This window comes from Papio anubis, chromosome 13 (genome assembly GCF_008728515.1).
Source record: "Papio anubis isolate 15944 chromosome 13, Panubis1.0, whole genome shotgun sequence".
Classification (NCBI taxonomy): Eukaryota; Metazoa; Chordata; class Mammalia; order Primates; family Cercopithecidae; genus Papio; species Papio anubis.
In genome coordinates, this window is record NC_044988.1 from 63,745,437 (window position 1) to 63,769,458 (window position 24,022).

Sequence of the window (24,022 nt, forward strand, 5' to 3'; positions counted from 1 at the left end):
GAGACAGTCTTGTGCTGTCACCCAGGCTGGAGTGCAGCGGGGCGATCTCAGCTCACTGCAACCTCTGCCTCCGAGATTCAAGTGATTCTCCTGCCTCAGCCTCCTGAGTAGCTGGGACTATAGGCATAAGCCACCACACCCAGCTAACTGTTGTATTTTTTTGTTTGTTTGTTTTGTTTTTTTGAGACAGAGTCTCGCTCTGTCGCCCAGGCTGGAGTGCAGTGACACAATCTCGGCTCACTGCAACCTCCGCCTCCCAGGTTCACACCATTCTCCTGCCTCAGCCTCCCGAGTAACTGGGACTACAGCCGTCAGCCACCATGCCCGGATAATTTTTTATATTTTTAGTAGAGATGGGGTTTCACTGTGTTAGCTAGGCTGGTCTCGAACTCCTGAACTCAAGTAATCTGCCTGCCTTGGCCTCCCAAAGTGCTGGGATTACAGGTGTGAGCCACCATGCCAGGCCTGGCCTATTTATGGTTTTTTTGAGACAAGGTCTGGCTCTATCATCCAGGCTGTAGTGCAGTGACACAATCACGGCTTGGCTCACTGCAGCCTTGACCTTCTGGGCTCAAGTGTTCTCTCCGCCTCAGTCTCCTCCAGTAGCTGGGACTACACATGTGCACCATCATGCCTGGCCTTTTATTTTATTTTATTTTTTTAAATAGAGATGGTGTCCCACTATGTTGCCTAGGTTGGTCTCAAACTCCTAGGCTCAAGCTACCCTCCTGCCTCAGTCTCCCAAAGTGCTGGAATTACAGGCCTGAGCCACTGTGCCTGGCTGATAATTGGCAGTTTCTTAAGGGGCAGTTGCCATGTAGAACGTGAAACAGTATCAATGACCTTTTTGTACTGTTAAACTAAAATCCATTGTTTTGGCCGAGTGCGGCAGCTCACGCCTGTAATCCCAGCACTTTGGGAGGCCAAGGTGGGTGGATCACCTGAGGTCAGGAGTTTGAGACCACCCTGGCCAACATGGTGAAACCCTGTCTCTACTAAACCTACAAAAATTAGTCGGGTGTGGTGGTGGCACACGCCTGTAATCCCAGCTACTCGGGAGGCTGAGGCAGGGGAATCACTTGAACCTGCGAGGTGAAGGTTGCAGTGAGCCGAGATTGCACCACAGCACTCCAGCCTGGGTGACAGAGCAAGACTCTGTCTCAAAAAAAAAAAAAAAAAAAAATCCGTTTTCCTGAACTGCACCTTGATTGGATCTTTTACCCATGCATGATTTTGTAACACCGTGCATTGGTCATATGAAAAATAATTGATTCACTGAGCTATGCAAATCTTCCAAATATTAATGTTTCATTATTTAAAAAATCACAATAGGTTTCAGGCCAGGCGCAGTGGCTTATGCCTTTAATCCCAGCACTTTAGGAGGCCGAGGTGGGTGGATTGCCTGAGCTCAGGAGTTCGAGACCAGCCTGGGCAACATGGCAAAACCCTGTCTCTACTAAAAATATAAAAAGTTAGCTGGGTGTCGTGGCGGGCGCCTGTAGTCCCAGCTACTCAGGAGGCTGAGGCAGGAGAATTGCTTGAACCCAGGAGGTGGAGGTTGCAGTGAGCTGAGATTGCACCACTGCATTCCAGCCTGGGCAACAGAGTAAGACTCTGTCTTAAATAAATAAATAAATAAATAAATAAAAATAAAATAAAAAATCACAATAGGTTTCAACAGTAAAGTCTTTGTTTTTCTTCATAGTATTATACTGGAGAACAGTAAAGTCTTTAAGTTTTAAATTTTGGAAAGCTGTGAAGCTCATGTAGCAAATACAAGTATTCGAAAATTCTATTTTTCACTTGAAAGCCTGAACTGTATCATTGGCAACAAACACTGTCAGATTTTTCCCTGAAGTGACAGACTCACTTTGTTCCTTTTTATAAAAGTTCTACCAGCTACCTAAGTCTGATAACCAGTTTGTCGGTCATTCTTTTGAGTAAACGTGGCATTCCACAAACAAGCAGCTAGTTCAGCTCGGAACTCAAAGAATGGTCTAAGTTATTTCCTCCTGAAAACCATCATACCTTGGTATGCAAAATGCCTTATGCATACTTCCCACTTTATCAGACAGAATGTTGAAAAGACTTTTCCTGCAGGATTAAGGTTTAATTAAATTAATACATTTAGGCTGGGCGTGGTGGCTCACGCCTGTTATCCCAGCACTTTGGGAGGCTGAGGCAGGCAGATCACGAGGTCAGGAGTTTAAGACCAGTCTGGCCAACATGGTGAAACCCCGTCTCTACTAAAAATACAAAAATTAGCTGGGCATGGTGGCATGTGCCTGTAATCCCAGCTTCTCAGGAGGCTGAGGCAGAATTTCTTGAACGGGGACCCAGAAGGTGGAGGTTGCAGTGAGCCGAGATCATGCCACTACACTCCAGCCTGGGCTACAGACCAAGACTCCGTCTCAAAAAAAAAAAAAAAAAAAAATTTTTTTTACTTCATCAAGTACATTTTTTTTGAGTCTTGCTCTGTTGCCCAGGCTGGAGTGCAGTGGCGTGATCTCAGCTCACTGCAACTCTGTGTCCCAGGTTCAAGCAATTCTGGTGCTTCAGCCTCCCGGGTAGCTGGGATTACATGTGTGCGCCACCATCCCCAGCTAAGGAAAATAATGTCTTGGTATTGTTATGAAAATAATTTTGACCTATGGACCCCTGAAAAGGTCTTAGGGAACCCTAGGGGTCTGAGGACCACATTTGAAGAGTTGCTGGTCTAATGGGTTTTAAAGCCTCTCCCCAGATGGCTCCCAAGGTATCACTAGTGAGAAGTACGTGATTGGTCCCAGTTCCTGAGGACATGACAAGGAAATGGTAACAGGAGTAAGCAGTTGTCCTGGGCTCATAGCTGGAGTTCAGAGTCTGGACTACCACTTGTCAGGGAGGTTGCAGAAGGGATTTGATCTCCAAGGCCCTCAACTCAGACTATGACATTGAATCTAGGATTAGGGAGCCCCTGCAGTATGTACTGGAGTTGCCAGTCCTCTGCGTCAGAGAAGTGATAATACATCTAAATTTTCCAGTGCTTAGCACAAGCATGGCTTAGTAAATATTAAATGAATGAATCACAGGTGATAGGAGTGACGGTAGGAAGTTGGCACCATCTCTAATGGGCTGTCCTAGAGTTTCATCTACTTTCTTAGAGAAGGGCTCTCACTCCGTCACCCAGGCCGGCGCACAGTGGCACCACCATAGCTCACTGCAGCCTTGAACTCCTGGTCTCAAGCAGTCCTCCTGCCTTAGCCTTTTAAGTAGCTGGGATTAGAGGCTCGAGCCACCGTACCAGCTACATTCCATCTACTTCAAGCTTTCCCTAATATGGTGGGAGTAGAAGGTGTTAGTAGCAGATGGGTGGTGTTTGTGTTCTACTTGAGGAAATAATGTACTGGGCGGTAGTGTTGACTAAAGAATCATGCATGAAAATAGAGGCCAACCTGAGATGACTGTCAGAGACTCCATGCATTATGGGCAGAGTGGGTGGATGAGGACATGGAAGCACACAGCATCCATCTTCCGGACTGGCTCCTTCCACTGACCCACCAGATTAGCAGGGCGGCTGGAACAGGGCTGCTAGCACCTGCCTGGCCACTAGGGGAGCTCTGCCCCTCTAACAATAAATTCTCACAGCTGGGTCAAGCTTTTCCCTTTTAGTGATTCTCTAGGCAGGAGTGCCCCAACCCAATCAAGAGTGGTGCCTACCCGAGGCAGCCTCAAGTTGGGATTTTTTTGTTTGCTAATGGCTTCAATCAATTTTGTGGCCATAGTTCTCTTAGGCTCACACACTTACAGGCTTATTATTTTTAGCAAAGCTTCTTTTGAAAATTTGAATTTGGTCGAGGACTGGATTTGCTGACATACCCTGAGTAGTCATGAAGAACAGAATGTCCTGGTAGCCACAAGGAGCTGTAATAGCTGCTGTCTCAGCAGCAGCAGAACAACACTTTGTGAGGCTTAGGTGCTGGCCAGTGAGGTGAGGATAACAGGAGTATGACTTCTCAGGCACAGCTTCCCCAATGGGTAACTTTAGGGGTCTGGGTGCAAGGATGAAGCGCCCTCAGGGGCAGATTGCCAGTCTTCTCTCCCATTTCAAGCCGGATCAAGGAGGGTGACAGAACTCAACCCCACTCTCTCCCCTACTGCCCTGGGAGAAATCTTCTGTCTCCCTTGAAGCCAGGCAGAGGTTGTAGGTAGAATCATTTTTATTGGAACATGACCTGTTTGGGGCTTACAACTCTGCAGCCCCCATGGGTAGCTGGGGGTGGGGGAAGATAGTATCAAAAAACGACGAAGAGAGCTGATGAGGCTGTGGGGACTGGCTGGAAGCTGCTGGCAGGGTGGAGTGGGCTGGGGCCCTGGCAGGTTCAGATCAAGGTACAGCAGCGTTAATAATACTCTTGGAGCGTTAATACTCTGGGGAGGGGCAGGCACTTGGGGGGCCCTAGGGCATGAAGGCACTTGGGGTTAGGGAGGGGAAAGGGGATGTGCTGCGGGATTGGGCGGGGCCAGGCCCTGGGGTTTGGCAGGCACTTTGGGGACTGCTGGGGTTGGGCAGATTGGGCCCTGACAGCCCAGAAGGCTTTGGTAGTGGCAGGCAGAGTCTCTGGGCTGGGTCTGCGTTAAATAGAAGCGGCTTCTCTAGTGCTCATCTCGAAGCTCTGAAGGCAGGAACTTATACTGCTGCTGCCGGATCTGGGCCAGTTTCTTCCGCGCCTCTTCTAGCTCTCGTTCCTTCCGAAGCATCTCTTCCTGTGCTGCGATGATCTGAGGGTGGAGATCAGGGACTTAGTTCAGTGAGGATGTACAGCAGGGGCATAGGGAAGTTGGGACCAGTACAGACAACATGACTGCCCTCCTGACAGCATTCCTCAGTGTCTGGGGTGAAGCTCACCTGGGCAATGCCGCCGACCATCTTCTCTTTCACCACCACTGTCTCATTCTCCTGCTCTTCGAAGGCTGCAGCCTTTTGTGCTGCTTTCACCAGGTTATCTGAGGCTCGCTTCACTGCGTTGCCAGCAGCCTGGGCAGAGAGAAAGTGGCCTAAGTTGAGAACTCAGGTAGGGTCCCAGTTGAGACAGTCCCTCAATTCTCTCATAGAAACATACATCTCGGGAGTGACAGTTTGAAGCAGTATAGCCCAAGGGACAATGGGATGGGTCAGGGTTCTCACCTGAAGTCGTTTCATTGCCTCCGAGTCCTGGTCAGCCTTGACCTTGCAGGCCACAAGGAGCTGGGCTGTGGAGGCAGCTACCTGCTTGGCTGATGAGATGAGCTTCTCCTGGCTAGCGTGGCCTTGCACAGCTGCATTGGCTGCCTCACACAGATTGTTGGTGGCCGCAGCCACCATCCGGGCCTAAAGCAGGGAGAGTTTGCTTAAAAATATGTCCCTTGCCCTGGTCCATCCCCACTCCAGCCTTTTCAAGTCTCTCAAACTGAAAGAGACCTAGCGGGTATTGCACACTTACAGCAGAAATGAGGCCCTGAGACCACTGTCCATCGTCCAGTGCATTGGCTGGAATGGCACCCACCTGCAGGAAGGAGAAGAGCCTGCTTAGACCTCCATTTTCCTCACTTCAAAGACTCGTTGGCTATGGATGTGGGTGTGGACATCAAAGTGCCGACCCGTCCCCATTCTTGTGGGTATTTAAACACTCACCTTCCCTTGGGCCACTAGTTCTCTCTGGGCAGCCGATGCAGCCTTTACCAGTGCACTGGTGGCTGCTGCAATGGACTTGGCAGCTTCTAGTATCTGTTCCTCAAAGTTCAAGGACTCATCTGCCTCCTGCGATAAGCAAAGGTTGCAGAGAGAGATGTAAAGTCAGAGATGGGGCGGAAGGTGAGGACACTCTGCCATGGTGAGGGTGGAAGAGGAAGGGAGCAGGACTGACCTTGGGTTTGGCCCGGGGCTTCAGCTGCTCTAGCTTTTTAGCTGCAGCCTCAATGGCGGCTGCAGCTCCCAGGAGCTCATTCTCAGCAATGACTGTGGGGTCCTCTGGGTCCACCCATTCTGTTCCTAGTGGGATGAGGGAAGAGGAAAGAGGCTGAGGCAGAGTGGAGAGGTCAAAAGCACCAGAGAGCATGGTTAGTATCATCAGGCCCTGGCACCTGTAGGGACTATGGGCAGAGGCTAGCACAGAGCTATCCAGCCAGGAAGCAGAGATCACACCATGATAAGGGTTTTCCATCCATCCCTGTCCCTGGTCACCCCTCACCCTTCATGGCTTCAGCAGCCTGGATGAGCTCAGTGACGGAACCAGCCACACGCTTTGAATGTCCTGTCAACTGCTGCTTCAGTTCTGGGCTTGGCTTCTGCAGGGTCTGGGCAAGAAGCAGGCAGGGGACAAAGAGCATCACATCTTAGGGTCTACCCTGATCTATGAAATAGGGCAGACCATGGCCCCCTCACCCCTATCCCTAGAGCACTCCATACCACAGCCCTCAAACACCACGCTGCCTATCCAAGCACACATCATGCATCACACCTCACACATGATGGAGACAGTGGGGCTGTGTCACTCACCGGCTGCAAGGAGCAAGGAGAATGATGAGATGAAAGAGATGACGAAGGTAGAGAAGGGGGTGATCAGGTGGGAAGGGAGGAGAAAAAAGAGGAAGAGGAAGAGGTGACTGGGAGAACCAAAGATGATAAGAAGGATAGGGCCTGGGAGAAAGGGAGACTTGGAAAGGAGAACAGATTTGGGAAACAGAAGGTGGGGTAGGGAGGAGATCTGAGCAAAACAGAGAGCAGGGTGTGAGGCCTGCAGGAAGAGAGGCCTGTGTATTCAGAGAGGCTGGTATGAGGAACAAGCTACGCCCTCCCTTACCAGCAGCACATGGTCCAGCAGTTCCAGGTAGCCATTGGCACACTCCCGGCCATAGTGCAGGGCTCGAAGCCGCACATCAGGGGCCACTTCCGGGTGGTAAGCTGCTTCCTGTCCCCAGAGTAATATGTTAGTTTTAGGATCCCAGATCCCTACAGTTTCTTTCCCACTATGTTCTGCCCCAAAGCTGCCTCACAGAAATGCCTCAAGGATTTCTACCTTGCAAGCCCGAAGCATATCTGCAATAGCACGGCGGCTCAGATTGGCTGTGGCAATGACATCTTCTTGGCGACAGGAATTGCCAGCGGCAACGGCCTTGGCTGTTGCCATGGTGATACCCTTGGTCATTCGGATGAAGTCTTCTGGGGTAGAGGTCTTGGCAGGTGGCTCTGGGGAACAGAAAACCTGTGGGGGCAGAACAAGAAGAAAGATTTTACAGTGGCTGAGACTATGAGACAGTGTAGAACTCTGTGTGCATGTGATTTGGTGCAGACATTCACATATCACAGTCAATGTAACAGAAGGCAGCTGGTTATCATTTCTGACTGAAGCAACTGGGGAGTTTGTTTGTTTGTTTGAAATCACAAAAGTAATTACAAAAGTGGCTTTTGGCTGGGTTTTCATTCCCAAAAGAGAGAGAACCCTTGAAGGGGTGAGAGGCAGAGCTGGGCCGTAAAAGATATACATAAAAGATGATAGGAGGGCATTTTAGGTAAATGGTAGGGCATGAACAACCAAGATGTCAAGTGGGAAAGTATCAAGGAATGTTCTGGAATATAGGAATGGTGAAGAAAAGGTTACTGGGGCCTTGAGTATCACACTGAGGAACCTGGAATTTTACATAATATGTGAAAGTCATAAAATATTTTGATGTATGGGTTCAATCTACAAACATTTATTAAAGATCAGCTAGGTGGCAGATTCTATGCAAGGGGCTAGGGATGCTCCTTGTTCTCACGGAGCTTACATTCTGGTTTTGGACACAGGTAATAAGTAAACAAGCAGTAAAACTGAGGACTGTGATTTGGATTATGAGAGAATTTAAAAAGAGTGCTGTGATGAGAACTATTTCAAATAGGTGGTCAAGGAAGGGCCCTCTGAGGAGGTGACACTGAAGCTGAAGCCTGAGGAACTGGAAGGAGCACAGCGTTTAAAAAGCTGGAGAAAAGTGAGTGGAAGAGCCTGCAACAGGTGAGAGCCTGGCATGTTCTCAGAACTGATAGGGCAGGGGGATGGGGCGCAAAAAGGAGGGGAGTAGGATGAGATTGGAGAAGCAAGCAGGGTCATCACTGATAGGTTTTAAGTAGTGAGGTGACATAATCTAATATATATTTAAGACAGGGTCTTGCTCTGTCACCCAGGCTGGAGTGCCCTGGAGTGATCATAGTTCACTGTAGCCTTGAACCCCTGGGCGTGAGGGATCCTCCTGCCTCCAGACTCATGAGTAGCTGGGACAGTCGTGGGCCACCTTGCCTAGCTAATCTTTAAATTTTTTTGTAGAGACAGTATCTTGCTATGTTGTACAGACTAGTCTTGAACTCACTGAAGTGATCCTACCATCTCAGTCTCCCAAAGCGCTGGGATTTTACAGGCATCAGCCACCATGTCCAGCTCTAATTTATATTTTAAAAACATAATTCTGGCTACTGTGTACAAAGAAGGGGGCAAGTGTTGAAGCACGGTGATTGGATAGAGACTACTGTATAAATCCAATTAAGGACTGATGATGGTTTGGACAGTGTGGTAGTGGTGGCAGATAAAAAGAGAAAATGAGCTGTATTTGGAAGGGGCACTAACAAAACTTAGATGTGGGGAATGAGAGAAAGAGAGAAGTCTAATATATTGAAGCTGGGTTTCTGGCTTTAGGAACCGAGTTACTATAAGGTGCCATTTACTGAGATGGTGGAAGACCAGGAAAGGACCAGGTATGGGAGGCAAAGAGTCAAGAGTTCCAACTTGGACATCTTCAAGTAAAGGTGAAAACAGAACCTTAGAAAGATGAATTTAGAAATCAGAAAGATGACTAGGGAGAGAGGAGAGTGGCAGGGACCGGAATCAGGGAGACCAGGGAGAAAGCTGGTGCCACAGCCAAAGTGCAGTAGAGTATGGAAGTGTGAACCAGAGTGCGGACAGGGCACCAGGGAGGAAGAATGAAAGAACATGGCAATAGCCTGGATATAGTGGCTAAGATGGTGAAGTCAAAGATGACTGAGGTAGAATCTTCATGAGTGCAAGGGTGTTCCCACCATTAGGAGGACCATGTCATGATTCAGAGACACTGTATCTAGGTGGTGATGTCAAACAGGCAGTTGAAAATAACTCAACTCAGCACTGGATGTCTGCTTCTTACAGAATAATAATGAAAGTGGTTAAACTTGCCAAAGAAGACAAGAGAGAAAGAAGGCTATTTGTACAACCCTGGGAAGACCTCTACATTTACTAGGTTAAAGGTGATTCAATGATGTTTGAGAAACAAGAGAAAAGCCAGTATCTAGGCCAAGGGAAAAAAGAATTTTTTTTTTTTTCTTTTTTTGAGATGGAGTCTCGCTCTGTCGCCCAGGCTGGAGTGCAGTGGCGCCATCTTGGCTCACTGACACCTCTGCCTCCTGGGTTCTAGCGATTCTCCTGCCTTAGCCTCCCAAGCAGCTGAGACTACAGGCGCACACCACTATGCCCAGCTAATTTTTGTATTTTTAGTAGAGATGGGGTTTCGCCATGTTGGCCAGGCTGGTCTCGAACTCCTGACCTTGTAATGCACCTGCCTCAACCTCGCAAAGTGCTGGGAATTACAGACATGAGCCACCGTGCCTGGCGGAAGAAAGAATTTCAAAGAGAGGCTTGTTAACAGAGTCAGATGCTTTGGAAATGTTTGAAGAGGATGAAGGCCAAGAAGTGGCCACTGAATGTGGCAATTAAGAGGCCACTAGTGACTGGAGAAAGAGGGAGGGTGGTGAAAAGACAGTTGTCAAATGCTAAAGAATAAACAAGTGGGTAGGGGACAGACATGAGTGTAGCTCACTGGCACAGTGGCTCATGAGTGTAATCCCAGCACTTTGGGAGGCCAAGGCGGGAGGATCACTTGAGGCCAGGAGTTTGAGACCAGCCTGGTCAACATGGTGAAACCCCATCTCTACTAAAAATACAAAAACTAGCCAGCATGGTATGCACCTGTAGTCCCAGTGACTCAGAAAGCTGAGGCATGAGAATTGCTTGAACCTGGGAGGTGGAGGTTGCAGTGAGCCGAGATCACGCCACTGCACTCCAGAAGGAGGGCGTGGGAGACCTGGGGTAGGGAAAGTCACATGGTGATTGAGGAAGATGCCATGTGAAATGGAAAGGTTACCCACACCTGGGAGAAGTGACAAGAGAAGAGGGCTGAGAAGGCTGGAGGAGGATGGCTACAGAGTGAGACCCTTCTCAAAAAAAAAAAAAAAAGTCTGGCGATAGATGAGAGAGAAGACTGTGTGTGACTCCATCTGTGAGTATATGTGTGGCACAGGTTCACAGGCTTTCAGGATCCCTCTCTCTGACCCTAGTCCCTGATGCCCCAGACTCTCACTCACCGCCAGTTCCTGCCGTATGTGTTCGGTGGTTGCCTCCAGGGCCCGAGTGCCTTTGGTGGCCTCATCTTCCACGGCTTTTACTGTCTTAAGCAATGATGTCACATTGGTCACCATCACCTGGAGGTATCAGAGGAGTGTAGAGGAATGATTTTAAGGAACAGGGGGAAGTACATTAATCCAGTGCCCCTCCTGATGTTGCTCTCATTCTCTCCAACCTTGGCAGAGTTCTTTAGCTGCCACACAGCAGGGTCATCTCCAACTTTGCCAGCTGCAGCCTTCGTTGCACTGATGAGGTCTCCCAGGGCCTTGGCTACATCTTTCACTGCGTTGATTAGTACCACCTGTATGGGAGAGGGTTGGCTCTGGTCTATGGGAGGAAGAAGCGGGACAGGAAGTGGTTCCAGCTGGAATTAGGGGCATCAGGTTGCTACCTGGGTCTCAGGGTCCTCAGCTCCCAGGCTGGCTGCACCCAGCTTGACCACATCAGCGAGGCGGGTGATGGTCGCCACGGAGGACTGGGCAGCCTGCGCCAACTTCTCCTGGCTCCCGGCTGCGTTTTGCACCAGGACCTTGGTGTCCTCCACCAGCACCTTCGCAGTCTTCAGGATGCCCTCCCTGAAGGAGGGCCCAGCTTAGTCAGATCTCCCCTACCCACTCTAACCTGTCCAAGGTGCCTGGTCCAGGCTTCCCTATTCCAGCGAATGCTATCCTGCCTCTTCCAGCCCCATGCCCTGACCTGTCTGCCTCCCTTAGGCCCAGGTCCTGTCTTACCGGTGGTCAGCGAAAGTTTCAGTACCCTCGCGATTGAGCGTGCCAGCAGTGGCGAACATGATGGTGGTGTCGAGGTCAGCAATGATACCAGACACAGCGCTGGCCGCTGTGATGCAGGCCTGGGTGCCACGATTCCCAGCCTGGAGCGCAGCTAGGACGTGAGAGACCTGGGGTAGGGAAAGTCACATGGTGACTGTGGAAGGTGCCATGTGAAATGGAAAGGTTGCCCATGCCTGGGAGAAGTGACAAGAGGAGAGGGCTGAGAGGGCTGGAGGAGGATGGCAAAGGCTACAGAGTTTGGAGGCAGTCCCACCATCTGCAGGGATGAGCATTGTCACCTTCTCAGAAACTCTCCGGGCACATTCTATGAGCTCCTTCTTGGTGTAGGCATCACTGGGGCTGCACTGCAGGGCGCCTGCCTTGGTGACCAGAGCGGCACAGCCATGGCCCAGCTCCTGTACCCGGTGTTTGATATGGGAACCTATCTGTGAGCCGAGGGAAAGAGAGAGATTTTACAAGGGGCACTCAGGGTACCACTGTGCTTGGAAAAGTCACTAAGGACATAGAAAAAACATACATCGTAGATTAAAGCAGCAGAGAGAGAAAGTTCCCAGCACAAGGACGTTTCTGGTTTCATGTCCTTTAGGCAGGAGGTAACCTCCCACACATGGAAAATAGTAGCATGCAGGCACTAAGTGGTGAGGATTGTGTTAAGCACAGTGGGGAGGAGGGGAGGAGCACTTTATGCTTGAGTGTTAGAATCAGAGGGCCATGGATTACCATGTGGCCTGTATGGGGTTATGGACGGTTTTGAGGATGGGGATTACATGTGTCCTACTAAGATCCAATTACTTGGTTTCTTGGAAAGCTAGAGGCTTAGGTAAGGAAGAGCTTCATGGCCTTGCAGCAAGAAAGAACAAGAACATGGACTGGCAGCACAGCAAAGAAGCAGCCGTAGGCCCAGATGAGGGTCAGCAGAAGCCAAAGAGACAGGTCCAGGAAGGCTCCAGATTCTGAGCTGTCTCCTTTGTACCCGTGACTGAAGAAGGCTTTGATCCTCTGTCCCTACCCAGAGCCTCACTAGTGTTCAGCAGAGTGGCCCTGAGGCTGTTCCCCTTTCTATGAAAGACCAGAGAGGGTGGGGGTGGGACAGCCCTAGACGCTGACACATCAGGAACAAGGGGCAGGGGGCAGGGCAGAGCTGCCTCCACGTTTACCTCTTCATTTTCAGCAGCCACCGCTGCAGGCTTGGCCTCCGAGGCCAGACGGCCATAGTCACTGGTCAGCTGGTTAGCAAGAGGGCCCAGCTCCTCTGGGCTGGTGTTTGACTTGGTAACCTGGTGATAATGGAAGGAGTGAAGTTATATCCAAAGTCAGCTCTCCGAGGGCAGTCCTCTGGCACTCGCCCAAACTCACCATCTCCTGAACGGTCACTGCAATGGCCTTGGCTGTCCGCACCATAGTTGTTTGGTAATCCACGAAGGAACCTTCTGGTTCACCCATTGGTCCTTCATCTAGCTGAAGGGGGAGGACAGGGACAGGGAAAGACTGTTAAGGTCTCTGCCACTGTGCTTGGAGGCTCTGGCCCAGGGTAGCCTCAGTGTCTACAGGCACCCCAAGACTCTAACCTGGTTGATGGCCTGGGTGATGGAGTCCACCATGCCACCCACGACCCCAGCAGCACTGGCTGCCTCGTTGAGAGTTGTTGTCAGGTCCTCTACGGCCTCTGTCATCATCTGCACAGCCTCCTCCAGGGCTTCCTGGGTGTGAGCTGCTTGCTGTGGGGAGAGAAGAAGAGCTCTGTTGTTCCTGTTTCTCCAGCCTCTTGCTAGTAACAGCTCCTCCCTCCCAACCCTCAATACCTTTGGGTTACCACCAGCCTCCTTGGCAGTGTATAGCAACTGCAGGGCAGATTCTGCCAATGTTTTAGTCTGGTCCAGGAGTGCCATCTGCTGCGGGTGGCTCAGGGTCTTGGAGGCAGCACCCACTGCAGCCAGGGTGAGTGGCTCAAAGTACTGGGCCATCTGGGACACCTGAGGCAAGGGGTTGGACTAGGGGTCAGGTCCCCTCTTTCTCACCCTACTCCCTGGGATTTCCCATGAGTCTCCATAGGTACCTTGTGTCCCAGCTGGGAGGCTTCAGCCCGGGCAGCATTGGCCAGTGGCTCAATGAGATGGGAGATCTCTTGTACTGCAGTGAGCATCTGAGTGTGCAAGGCCTGGGGAGGAAGTGGACTTTAGCCCTGATCGTGACCTGCAATAGGACCCTCTGGCTACACAGGACTGCTCTTCCTTTCATACTGAATACCCTAACCCTCCTTGGCACATCCTAGCCCTTTGATGTCCTAAGAAGCCACTCCATGATCCCCCAGCTTCTTTGAGTCTGACATTTCTCTTCCTAGACACATCTTTCCATATAACCCTCTCCCCCTCACCTCTTGAGAGATTCCCTCACGGGGAGCAAGCTGCTGGCTGACTGCAGCGAGGGAAGCCTGGTCTAGGTCCCGTAGACAACTGTTCAGACCTGCAATGGCCGCTTCACACTCCAGCTGCCCTGGAGCCTTGTCCCTGCAGACACATCAGGGGCTCCAACACCAAGAACATCCCCTAGTGCAAGGCCAGCCTATCCTTCCCCTATATCCTCCCAACACCATCCCATCTAATTGCACTTAAGTGCCCATCCTCCATTCTGCCACAATGTGTGCCCCCCAGCCACACTGGTTCTCCACCCCTCAGTACCTCATGCTTGTAATTAGCTTCTTGATGGAGTCTGAGACAGTACGGGAGTGGCCGGCCAGCACTGACCAGCTCGGGGGGTCCCGGGGATTGACTGCGAGGGCCCGGGCTGTCTGGATGAGTCCCCCAGCACTCTCTAACATTGTCTTGGCAGATATCACAATGGGCTCCATGGCAGCCCGACCCTGGGGAGAGGCGAGGCAGGAAGGTAAGTCTCAGGATTCCCTGGAAGATGAGGTGATAAGCTGGCCTGTCAGGTCCCCCTTCACATCGCCTCACCTCAGGGCTGATCTGGGCAGGAATGCTGGAGAACTCAGGGTTGGACGCAAAGGCACTCAGATTGTCCACAGCCTCCAGCAGAGGGGCTGTTGCTGCTCGGCACTGGGCACGGTTCTCCTCTGTGAAGGCCCCATCTAGCGCCTAGAAGTGACAGAGAGGCTCTCAGGACTTGGGATGCAGGCATAGGGGGTACAGGAAGTGAAGTCCAGGTCTCCTTCCCAGGACTTAAAGGATTTGGGGAGAGGCTAGGGGGTCAGTCTGGATAGAAAGAGTTTGGGCTCAGGCAGAGGGGATTTGGTAGAAGGCCTCAGAGAATAACTGGGGGACTCGGGAGAGATTGGACAGGTCAGGGAGAGGCTGGGAATTCAAGCACTGGGAACCTTGATGGTCTTGACAAGATTAGCTGTGCTGTTGGCCACCTCCTTGGCTGACTGTACAAACTGGCGCTTGGCAGTAGGATTGGCGGTACGGGCAGAAGCCAGGCGACAGCTGTTACACAGTGCAGAGGTGTGTTTGGCCACAATGGTGGCTGCGGAGAGCACCTGAGGAGACACGTGGAAGAGCCACAATGAGGGCAGGAAGGAGGTGTACATACCCAAGGAGGAGCCATTTTAGGGTCAGAGGATGGAGAGCAATACCCTGGGGAGTCAAAACAGGAAAAACAGAGTCACCTGAAAAGTCAAGATCTAGGAGACAGAGACACCCAAAGATGAACTGGGCATGGGAGAGGAAAGACATACTAACAGAGAAGCCATAAGAGGGCTGGTGGGAGAGTAACCTCGAACATCTACAGAGAAGTTGTGAATTTAGCAGTAACTGAAAAATGATGAGACCCATGGCAGAAAAAGATAGTTACTCAAAGAGAAGCCGTGTGTGCAAGGTCAGAGATGGGTCCCTGCCTTCTTTCCCACATGCCTCACCTCCCTCTACTCCACGGGGTTGGTCTGCCCTTTCCCAGACTTGCCTGTGGTCCCTATTCCCTTGAGTTACCTGGGCCTGGGTACAGCCAGGCTCTCCCAAACTGTGGCAGGCCATCTGAATTGCCTGGTTTGCACGGGCAAACTGTGTGGGCTCCACCAGCCCTTGCTGTCCAGCTTGACTATTGGGGTCAGAGACACCAACCAGATATGCAGCCTAGGAAGAGAAAAGGGGGTTGGGGTGAGGAATAAAGATTGCAGGTGGGAAATGAATAGTGATAGCAGGGACAAAAGAGAGCAGAGGTAAGTTTAGAGAACAGGGCTTATTTTTCAGAGTTCTCCATGAGTGGAGATACATTAGCAAACTATGGTTATACTGTAAAGAAGAAAAAAAATACTCTCCTGTTTCATTAAGTATATTCAAGCATTTCAGAAGATTAAAAAAGTTAATCAAAAGGAAAACTATATAACAAGGGTTTTTATCAAATCTCTATTTAGATATGTTTGTGTATGCTGGGTCTTAGAGTAAAAAGTATGGCTTACTTTAAGTAGCGGTAAAAAGTTTAAGAGTGAAATACAAATATACACCTTCGTGCACACAAGCAAAGCCTCTTTTAAAGACAGTTCAAAACTGATGAAGATTATTAGGCTAATTCACATTTACAGCACCTCCATGCAGCAGGTATTTTTGGAAAGGGAAGGGAGGGATTAAAAAGCCGTTTTTATGATGGAAACAACATCCTAATGTTTGATTCATACTTCAATCAATACACATTAGCTTTGCTTTTTCCTCTATGCATTTTCACAAGTTGGGGGAAAAAACAAACAAACAACAAAGAGGTTTAGTGAAACCCCCTCTTACTAAAAATACAAAAATTAGGCGGGTGTGGTGGTGCACACCTGTAGTCCCAACTACTTGGGAGGCTGAGGTAGGAGAATCTCTTGAACCCGGGAGGCGGAGGTTGTAGTGAGCCGAGATTGTGCCTCTGCACTCCAGCCTGGTGACAGAGTGAGACTCCATCTCAAAAAGCAAACAAACAAAAACAAACAAACAAAAAAACAAAAAAAAAAAAACAAAAAAAACCTCAAGCCACTTAGAGCAAGGGACCCATTCTGACAGGGCACAGGGAGGTGGTGGAGATGGAGGGCTAGGATGGTAGGCTTTCAGGGAAAACAGTCTGAGGCGAACTCTCATGCCAGTTTGTTTTAAGGATTCATATACTAAAGCAAAATACTTTAGAGTTAATAGGTAGTTTTATACTTGATAATGTGGAAAAAGGCAAAGTTAAGTGATGACTCAAGTAACTAGAAATTTTGTCACTAGTACTATTTTAAGAAAGTAGTCATTACAGCCGGGCACGGTGGCTCACGCCTGTAATCCCAGCACTTTGGGAGACCGAGGTGGGCAGATCATGAGGTCAGGAGATCGAAACCATCCTGGCTGACATGGTGAAACCCCGTCTCTACTAAAAAAAAAAATACAAAAAATTAGCCAGGCGTGGTGGGAAGTGCCTGTAGTCCCAGCTACTCAGGAAGCTGGGGCAGGAGAATGGCGTGAACCTGGGAGGCAGAGCTTGCAGTGGGCGGAGATCACGCCACTGCACTCCAGCCTGGGCAACAGAGCGAGACTCCATCTCCAAAAAAAAAAAAAAAAAAAAGTAGTAATTAGATGAAAAAATGGTTTGTATAAGCTAATTAGTATATTTTGAGAAAGCCAGCTGGAAAAGGCCTCATGGTTGGGCAGTGTAATCCTAACCAAAGTACCAGGGTTCAGGAATTACAGCAATCAGAACTGTTGATGTTCAGTAATTGCTGACAAGTGTCTCCACTTCAGGAGGACAACCCACACCACAGAGCTGGCTTTGCAAACATAAACTTCTTGATTTATCTACAGATATGTCAGGCTGAGAGGAGACAGGGTAAAGAAAGTAGGGGCCATTCAAGGAACCCATCTCAGGAAAATAACCTGTGCAGCTGCCTCTGTGAAGCCACAAAGTGCCTTTGAGGCTGTGGAAATGGCCTCTCCAAACTCTGGCAGATTTCCATTCTTGGCATTTTGGGAGATGCCAGTCATAGCCTCGCCCAGCACCTGAGGAACAGAGGACATCAGGGGAGTCACAGCGTGTTCTCAGAACCCCAGGGCAGCATCTGGTTAGCTCCATCCTACCGCCCTCTCTCCTCCGAGTTCCTGGCTGTGCTGACCTTTGAGTTCTCCATTACACTGTCCAGGCAACCAAAGTAGGACATGTCATTGATGGGCTGGACTGGGTTCTCCAGGAGTTCCCGGACTGTCTGTGTAGGGGGAGGGCAAAGTGAGATCCAAGACACCTCCCTCAGACCCAAAACCAGAACACTTCCCTCAACCTCAATGCCATCAGCCTGCCATGTGCCTACCTCCAATTCCCGCAGGGCATTATCACACTCCTTCTGGCCGGGTGCCTGCTGGGTGCACATAGTGATGAGCTGATTGATACTGTCAGTTACTGCCCTGGGAGGGACAGAAAGTTGAGTGAATAGGTGAATAGGTCATCATTTCTGGGTCCTATATAAGTATTTATCTTTTGCCTATAGCCACTCTTAAGCCGGGAAGCTCTCATGAACTGCCTGCTCCCCAGTCTCTCTCACACAGTCCAGGGCTGGGCATGTCAGCAACTATTTACCTGGCAGCTGCAGCCAGCTGACTCTTGAGGTTAGGGGCAGCAGGGTCCGTGGACAGGGCCTTGGCAGCCAGAAGAAGTTTGCTTGAAGACATGGAGATGCCCTTCAAGTTGGACACAACTTGGGCTCGGTCCTCCTGGCTCTGTTGAAGTTGACAAGGTCAATGCATTGTCCTGTCCTTTCTTATCTGTCTCTAAAAGGGATCTTCTTTCCCAGACACTCAAGTAGTGCTAGAGACTGGGGAGGGAAGGGAGCCAGGAGCAAGTCAGGACTGGTCACCCAACTGCCTCCTATCTAACCCTTAGTGGGAACCATTCAACCAGACCCTCTGCCTCTTCATACCGGAGCCTGGCCTGCCATCTCCACACCCGCTTCCAGGAAGGTGCTGAAGTCCTGTCCAAATCGGCCTGAGGCTCGAGCCAGGTCCTGAGGGGTTCCCCGAGAGGCCTGCACCAGTTCTGTGGCTGCCTGATTCAGCCCAGCAGCCGCTTCATTCAACCGGCTCTGAGCTTCTTGAAATGTCCCAGTGCTAGGAGGAAGCTGCAGGGTGAGAGGGGAAGTCAGACAGAAGAACGGGGAATGATGCAGGGAGAAGTTTCGTAAAGGAGGGCTGAAAAGGTGGGCACATAGCCTGGGAGTAATGACAGGGGACAGATCTGGGAAGTCAGGGTCAAAGGACAACCGAGAGGGAAGAAGGAGAGGCCTGGCATTCTTTGACTCCTATGTTCCCCCACCCCCTACCGTCCTCCTACCGAGTCACTCAGGAGTCGCTTGCTGGCATCTCCAACTGCCCTCAGGGCATTATCCACATCGCGCTGGCCAGGTAGGCAGCTGACACAGCGGTTCAGAGCCTGGGTCACTGCTTTAGCCACCTGGGGTGAGAAAGGAGACAGGGTTGCCCAAGTGAAAAAAATTTGAGTGATCGCCTCCATTCATGAGACCTGGGAGATGACTAGCTCTACTGCCTCTGAAAGTGAAAAAAGCATTGTAGGTGAACAGGCTGAGGTTAGGCTTTCAAGTGACAGTAATTAAACTTCCCCAAACTTGGTGTTTAGCTTGGCCCATGACTGAATCCAACTGAGACACTTCTACAAGACCAAGAGGGCTGGGCACGGTGGCTGACGCCTGTAATCCCGGCACTATGTGAGGTCGAGGCGGGCGGATCACGAGGTCAAGAGATCGAGACCATCCTGACCAACATGGTGAAGCCCTTTCTCTACTAAAAAAAATACAAAAATTAGCTGGGTGTGGTGGTACGTGCCTGCAGTCCCAGCTACTAGGGAGGCTGAGGCAGGAGAATCACTTGAACCCAGGAGGTGGAGATTGAAGTGAGCCAAGATTGCGCCATTGCACTCCAGCCTGGGCAAGAGCGAAACTCCATCTCAAAAAAAAAAATAAAATAAAAAAAATAAAAGACCAAGAGAACATAAGGGTGGAATCCACAGAGGGGCTCTCAAGAGCAGACACGAGAAGACATCGCTCTGTCAGTGCGGACGAGGCTTAGAAGCTTTGGCCTCAATCAGGGTGGGCCTTATGAAGGAACCTGGGGGAGAGGGAGAGGGAGAGGGAGGGAGCGGCCCCTCCCCAATACCTGACCTGGGCAAGCCGCTGCTGGCTCTCAGGGTCCCCTGGATGGCCAGCTGCCTTTTTCGCCTCCTCAATAAGGCTGCTAGCTTTGTCCAGCACATCACTGGCCGTGTCAAGTACAATGGCCTGCACTGCAGGATCTGACGTCAGTGCAGCAACTCCCCTAGCGGCCTGGGCCAGTGACCGCAGCCCACCTGCCACATCCCGAGCTGCAATACCTGGGGAGATGAGGAGAAGAGGGAAGGGAAGGTGCCTTCATTGCCAGGCCCTGATTCCAGTGGTTTCCTCTGTCAGTCCCATCCCTCATCCAGCTCCCATTTTCCTACCTCCCTCACAATATGCCCCATGCCTGGCCCTCTGCCCACATACCTGCATAATTCTCATTGCCCTGGGCAACCTCTCCCAGTAGCTGGGCGATGGCGGAGCTCACGGCTTTGGTGCTGTTGCCCAGGTCCTGGGCACACTTCTCCATCTAAGGATGAAGGGGGAAGAACTGGACTTGAGAAAGGAGGAGGTGAGGAGAAGGAACCTGAGAAGGTACTTGGGGACAGGTGGCAATTTAAATAAAGGTTTTGGGCTGGGTGCGATGGCTCACACCTATAATCCTAGCACTTTGGGAGGCCGAGGCAGGTGGATCAGCTGAGGTCAGGAGTTCAAGACCAGCCTGGGCAACATGGCAAAACCCCATCTCTACTAAAAATATAAAAATTAGCCAGGCATGGTGGCGCATGCCTGTAATTCCAGCTACTCAAGAGGCTAAGGCAGGAGGATGGCTTGAACCCAGGAGGTGGAGGTTGCAGTGAGCTGAGATTGCACAACTGCACTACAGTTTAGGCGACAGAGCGAGACTCCATCAAGAAAAAAAAAAAGAAATAAAAGAAAGAAAAAGAAAAGAGAAAAGGAAAGAGGAAAGGAAAGAAGGGAAAGGAAAGGAAATGAAGAAGAGAGGAAGGAAGAAAGAAAGGAAGGAAGAAATAAGGAAGGAAGGAGAAACAAGAGAAAGAGAAAGAAAGAAAGAGAAGGAAGGAAGGAAGGAGAGAAAGAGAAAAGAAAAAGAAACGAGAGAAAGAAAGAGAATATAAAAAAGGAAGGAAGGAAGAAAGGGAGGGAGGGAGGGAGGAAAGGTTTTGAGCAGCTCAGGGGCACGGAGGGGAAGGAAGACTTTAGGATTTGAGTAAGAATGAGGTCTTAAACATACTTACCGTCTCCCCAGGTAAGGGTTTAAGCTTGCCATCTCGAGCCGCCGCCTTCACTTCCTGTAGATCTTTCTCTAGATTCTGTACCAAACTCAGGGCAGAATCCATCTCCAAAGGTCCACATGCTTCCTGAGCCTGTAAGAAAGGGTTTTGGGTGTAGGAGGTCCTGCTGTGTCTCACCAATGCCTCTGATCACACAATTATCCACGTATCGGGTTATTCTGCACAGATTTCCTCTCATTACAGGACTCCAGCCTCATCTTCCAAAGCCACAACCAGCTTCCATACCTTCTGGGCAGCTGTCCGGAGTTCAGCCAGCGCGGTGCCCAGGTTCTTGGCACACTGACTCAGCTGCATGGCTGAAGCCTGGTCCTGAATCGTTGGCACTGAGGCCTTTGCAGCTGCCACCATCTTCCCACCTGGCTGTTGGGGAATAGGCAGGTGGATGAAGCGTGCCATCCTCCCTCTGGACTTGGGTACAAGGACTGATGATGATCAAGACGTAGGGAACACTGGGGCTTGGTATTGGGAAAGAGGCTGTTGGCAGAGATTCAAACTATGGGAGATGGAGGCTTAGAAAGGTGGGAAGGTCAGGTCAGAGAAGTGCGGAGAGGGTGCCTTGCCTGCAGAAAGCTCTGGCTGGCAGCAATGAGGGCAAGCTGAGTGCTGGGGCTGTCAGGCTGGGCTTGGCTTCCTCGGACACCCTGCACCAGCAGCGGAATCTGCTCTGCCACTGCCTGTAGGTGAAAAATGTCATAAGAGACGCACAAGTCTCCCTCTTCCCACTCCCACATGCTTCCTAGAGTCTTACCTTGCAGCTCTGCACCAGCAGGGGCTGGGGGCCGGCAGAGGCCTTGGGGGTAGAGGCTGCATGCTGAGCTGCAGCGATGGTCTGTGTGGCTGAGGCTGCAGCCTGCTTGGCTGCATGCTGTGAAGACAGAGTAGTCAGACCAAGCCCATGGATTCCCATGCCCAGTCCCTGGCCTACCTTGCCCAGGCTATGCCCCAAGGACATATGAACTTACTCTCCGCACCTCCCTTCCAGTTAATGCCTCCCACAGCACCCACACTCTCTCTTGCTCCTGGTGAAACTCCCAGCCTCACCTCCAGGCGCTGCACCAGCTTTTTCTTGATGGCATTCTGCGCGGCTGCATTGGTGGCCATGCGCAGCCCCTCAGCTGCCTCCCGCAGCCGCTGCTGCTGCTCCTCACTGTCAGGGTAGGCGGCTGCTCCCTGTGGGAGAGGTGGAAAGAGAGTCATCACCCAGCTCTCCTGTGGATCCTAAAGAAGCTCCTCTCTCACTTCTCTAGACTCGGTTTAAAATTCACGTATTTTCCTGAAGTCATCTCTAACTGGCCCCACCAAAAAACAATCACCTTTGAGAGGAGCTGCCTCATGAAGGTCAATGGGAAATCTCAGGGGGCTAGGATTCCCACTGGATGCTGAAATCCTTTCTTAAGGTGGAATTGTTTTGCCTTCCCCTCCTTGGGGAATACCACACATGAGTGAGATGAGTAGGGGGGCTCCCTGGGCAAAGGAGGACTCAGTTTAGAGCAGGCATCTCAGGAATACTAAAGCAGGGGACCTGCTTACTCCTGCCAACTAAAAAGCCCCAGAGCCCAGGGGGCCTAGGAATCATCTGGGCTTCTTTCTGATGGTTCTCTGCATCCTGGTGTCTCAGTGTCCTACTGCCTTGTCTTTCTCTGTACCGCTGGCAGCAGAGGCCCCGGAGACTGAATGCCTATGTGTATTCACAGGGGAGACCAAGAAGGAGAGGAATCCCAGGCAGGCTAGCAGCAAAGAAGGTAAAAATAGGAATAGAAGACCTTGGACTTAAAGAAAAAGGATCCGGTTGCCTACTACAGAGGAATGGGAGATATTTATTAAAGGACACAAAATTACAGCTAGATAGGAGTAAGTTCTAGCGTTCTACACTACTGTAGGATGACTAAAATTAAGAATAATATATTATATAGTCTCAAATAGTTGGAGAATACTGAATGTTCCCAACACAAATGATAAATATTTGGATAAATGCTGGCTATGTTAATTACTCTGATCTGATTACTATGTATGTATTTAAATGTCACTGTGTACCTCATGAATATGTAAAATTATGTCAATTAAAAAATAATTTTAGGCCAGGTGCGGTGGCTCACGCCTGTAATCCCAACACTTTGGGAGTCCAAGAGTTTGAGACAAGCCTGGGCAACAATAGTGAGACTACCTCTTTAAAAAAAAAAAAAAAAAAAAAAAACAAAAAAACCTGGGCCATGGCTCACCCGCAGCCTTAGGGCTCATTCACTTCCTGAGTGCTCCTCTACTTGTCCTCTTGTATTTTCTGCTTTTCCTGGGTCTCCCCTATCAGATGAGGGTGACCATCTGGACCTCTCTACTTCCCTCCAGGGCCCAGTCTGGGGGTGTGCACAGAAGACTTTGTACCTTGGCAGCCTCTACCATCTTGGCTGTGGCATCAGCTAGGATCTTGGCAGCACTTAAGAGCTTGCGGGAGTTCTCCAGATCACTTTCCCCCTCAGCATCGGCCTTGATGGCATTGACCAAGTCAGATGTGGCTTGGGCCAGGATGCGGGCCTGTCGCACCATCTCCCCTGAGAGCACAGGGTATAGTCAGGCAAGGAAGCCAGAGATACTGAGGTGTCAGGGGTGGGGACAAAGGTGGAGAAAAGTGGTGTAGACAAGGTAGACGGGGGCTTTAGGGACAGAAAAGAGACTGGCAAAAGCTCTTGCATGATTTCTTTGGGGTTTTTTTCTGCGTTTAGGATCTTGAGAAAAACAGATTCTCCAGTGGGTTCTTATGGGAGGACAGTCTCCAATGGGTATTTTCAGCCAGTAGCCTTGAGAAGACGAGACACTCTCTGAAAACTTTTGGGGTCAGGGGTACAGTAGGGAAGGCTATACCACTTTCATGTCACTTTCTATATATTTTTGTGCATACTTTGGTATATTCTTTAAATGCTCCAGGGAAGGTAGAGAACTTAATATTCCTTTTTTTTTTTTTTTTTTTTCTGAGACGGAGTCTCGCTCTGTCGCCCAGGCTGGAGTGTAGTGGCCGGATCTCAGCTCACTGCAAGCTCCGCCTCCCGGGTTCACGCCATTCTCCTGCCTCAGCCTCCCGAGTAGCTGGGACTACAGGCGCCCGCCACCTCGCCCGGCTAGTTTTTTTTGTATTTTTAGTAGAGACGGGGTTTCACCGTGTTAGCCAGGATGGTCTCGATCTCCTGACCTCGTGATCCGCCCGTCTTGGCCTCCCAAAGTGCTGGGATTACAGGCTTGAGCCACCGCGCCCGGCCTAATATTCCTTTTACAGGAGAGGAAGCAGAGGGTTCAGAGAGCTTTAATGATGAGCCTATGGTTGTGTGGCTGGCAAGCCCACACTGTGCTGAGTTTCTTGGGGTGAAGTGGTTGGGTCCGCAAGGGGATGATGTCCAGTGGGCTTAGGGAACCCTAGTGGGGTTTTTTGTTTTCCTGGGGGTGGGT

General features: G+C 50.5%; 1 protein-coding gene across 3 annotated transcripts in view; it reads right to left on the bottom strand.

The window, feature by feature from the left end:
* Window positions 1–4,181: 4,181 nt before the first annotated feature.
* TLN1 (talin 1) overlaps window positions 4,182–24,022 on the bottom strand; it is a 35,020-nt gene continuing 15,179 nt past the window's right edge. Inside the window, exons 20-58 of one of the 3 annotated variants that reach the window (XM_031654845.1) lie at window positions 22,967–23,133; window positions 21,629–21,757; window positions 21,336–21,452; window positions 21,148–21,261; window positions 20,813–20,947; window positions 20,531–20,659; window positions 19,698–19,800; window positions 19,338–19,546; window positions 18,494–18,613; window positions 18,084–18,281; window positions 17,744–17,883; window positions 17,478–17,571; window positions 17,286–17,375; window positions 17,050–17,172; window positions 15,157–15,300; window positions 14,547–14,708; window positions 14,167–14,307; window positions 13,891–14,072; window positions 13,587–13,719; window positions 13,269–13,370; window positions 13,015–13,185; window positions 12,781–12,930; window positions 12,569–12,670; window positions 12,370–12,489; window positions 11,491–11,637; window positions 11,153–11,319; window positions 10,813–10,996; window positions 10,597–10,722; window positions 10,382–10,498; window positions 7,038–7,223; window positions 6,822–6,929; window positions 6,518–6,520; window positions 6,210–6,315; window positions 5,886–6,010; window positions 5,654–5,779; window positions 5,463–5,525; window positions 5,168–5,350; window positions 4,889–5,017; window positions 4,182–4,761 (exon numbers count right to left, since the gene is read on the bottom strand). In XM_031654845.1, the coding sequence (XP_031510705.1) occupies window positions 4,636–4,761; window positions 4,889–5,017; window positions 5,168–5,350; window positions 5,463–5,525; window positions 5,654–5,779; window positions 5,886–6,010; window positions 6,210–6,315; window positions 6,518–6,520; window positions 6,822–6,929; window positions 7,038–7,223; window positions 10,382–10,498; window positions 10,597–10,722; window positions 10,813–10,996; window positions 11,153–11,319; window positions 11,491–11,637; window positions 12,370–12,489; window positions 12,569–12,670; window positions 12,781–12,930; window positions 13,015–13,185; window positions 13,269–13,370; window positions 13,587–13,719; window positions 13,891–14,072; window positions 14,167–14,307; window positions 14,547–14,708; window positions 15,157–15,300; window positions 17,050–17,172; window positions 17,286–17,375; window positions 17,478–17,571; window positions 17,744–17,883; window positions 18,084–18,281; window positions 18,494–18,613; window positions 19,338–19,546; window positions 19,698–19,800; window positions 20,531–20,659; window positions 20,813–20,947; window positions 21,148–21,261; window positions 21,336–21,452; window positions 21,629–21,757; window positions 22,967–23,133 (5,171 nt within the window). In that variant the 3' untranslated portion in view covers window positions 4,182–4,635. Of the gene's footprint in view, window positions 4,762–4,888; window positions 5,018–5,167; window positions 5,351–5,462; window positions 5,526–5,653; window positions 5,780–5,885; window positions 6,011–6,209; window positions 6,316–6,517; window positions 6,521–6,821; window positions 6,930–7,037; window positions 7,224–10,381; window positions 10,499–10,596; window positions 10,749–10,812; window positions 10,997–11,152; window positions 11,320–11,490; window positions 11,638–12,369; window positions 12,490–12,568; window positions 12,671–12,780; window positions 12,931–13,014; window positions 13,186–13,268; window positions 13,371–13,586; window positions 13,720–13,890; window positions 14,073–14,166; window positions 14,308–14,546; window positions 14,709–15,156; window positions 15,301–17,049; window positions 17,173–17,285; window positions 17,376–17,477; window positions 17,572–17,743; window positions 17,884–18,083; window positions 18,282–18,493; window positions 18,614–19,337; window positions 19,547–19,697; window positions 19,801–20,530; window positions 20,660–20,812; window positions 20,948–21,147; window positions 21,262–21,335; window positions 21,453–21,628; window positions 21,758–22,966; window positions 23,134–24,022 lie in introns of those variants that run through there. The other 2 variants (XM_003911524.5, XR_004178058.1) reach the window with 2 other exon arrangements.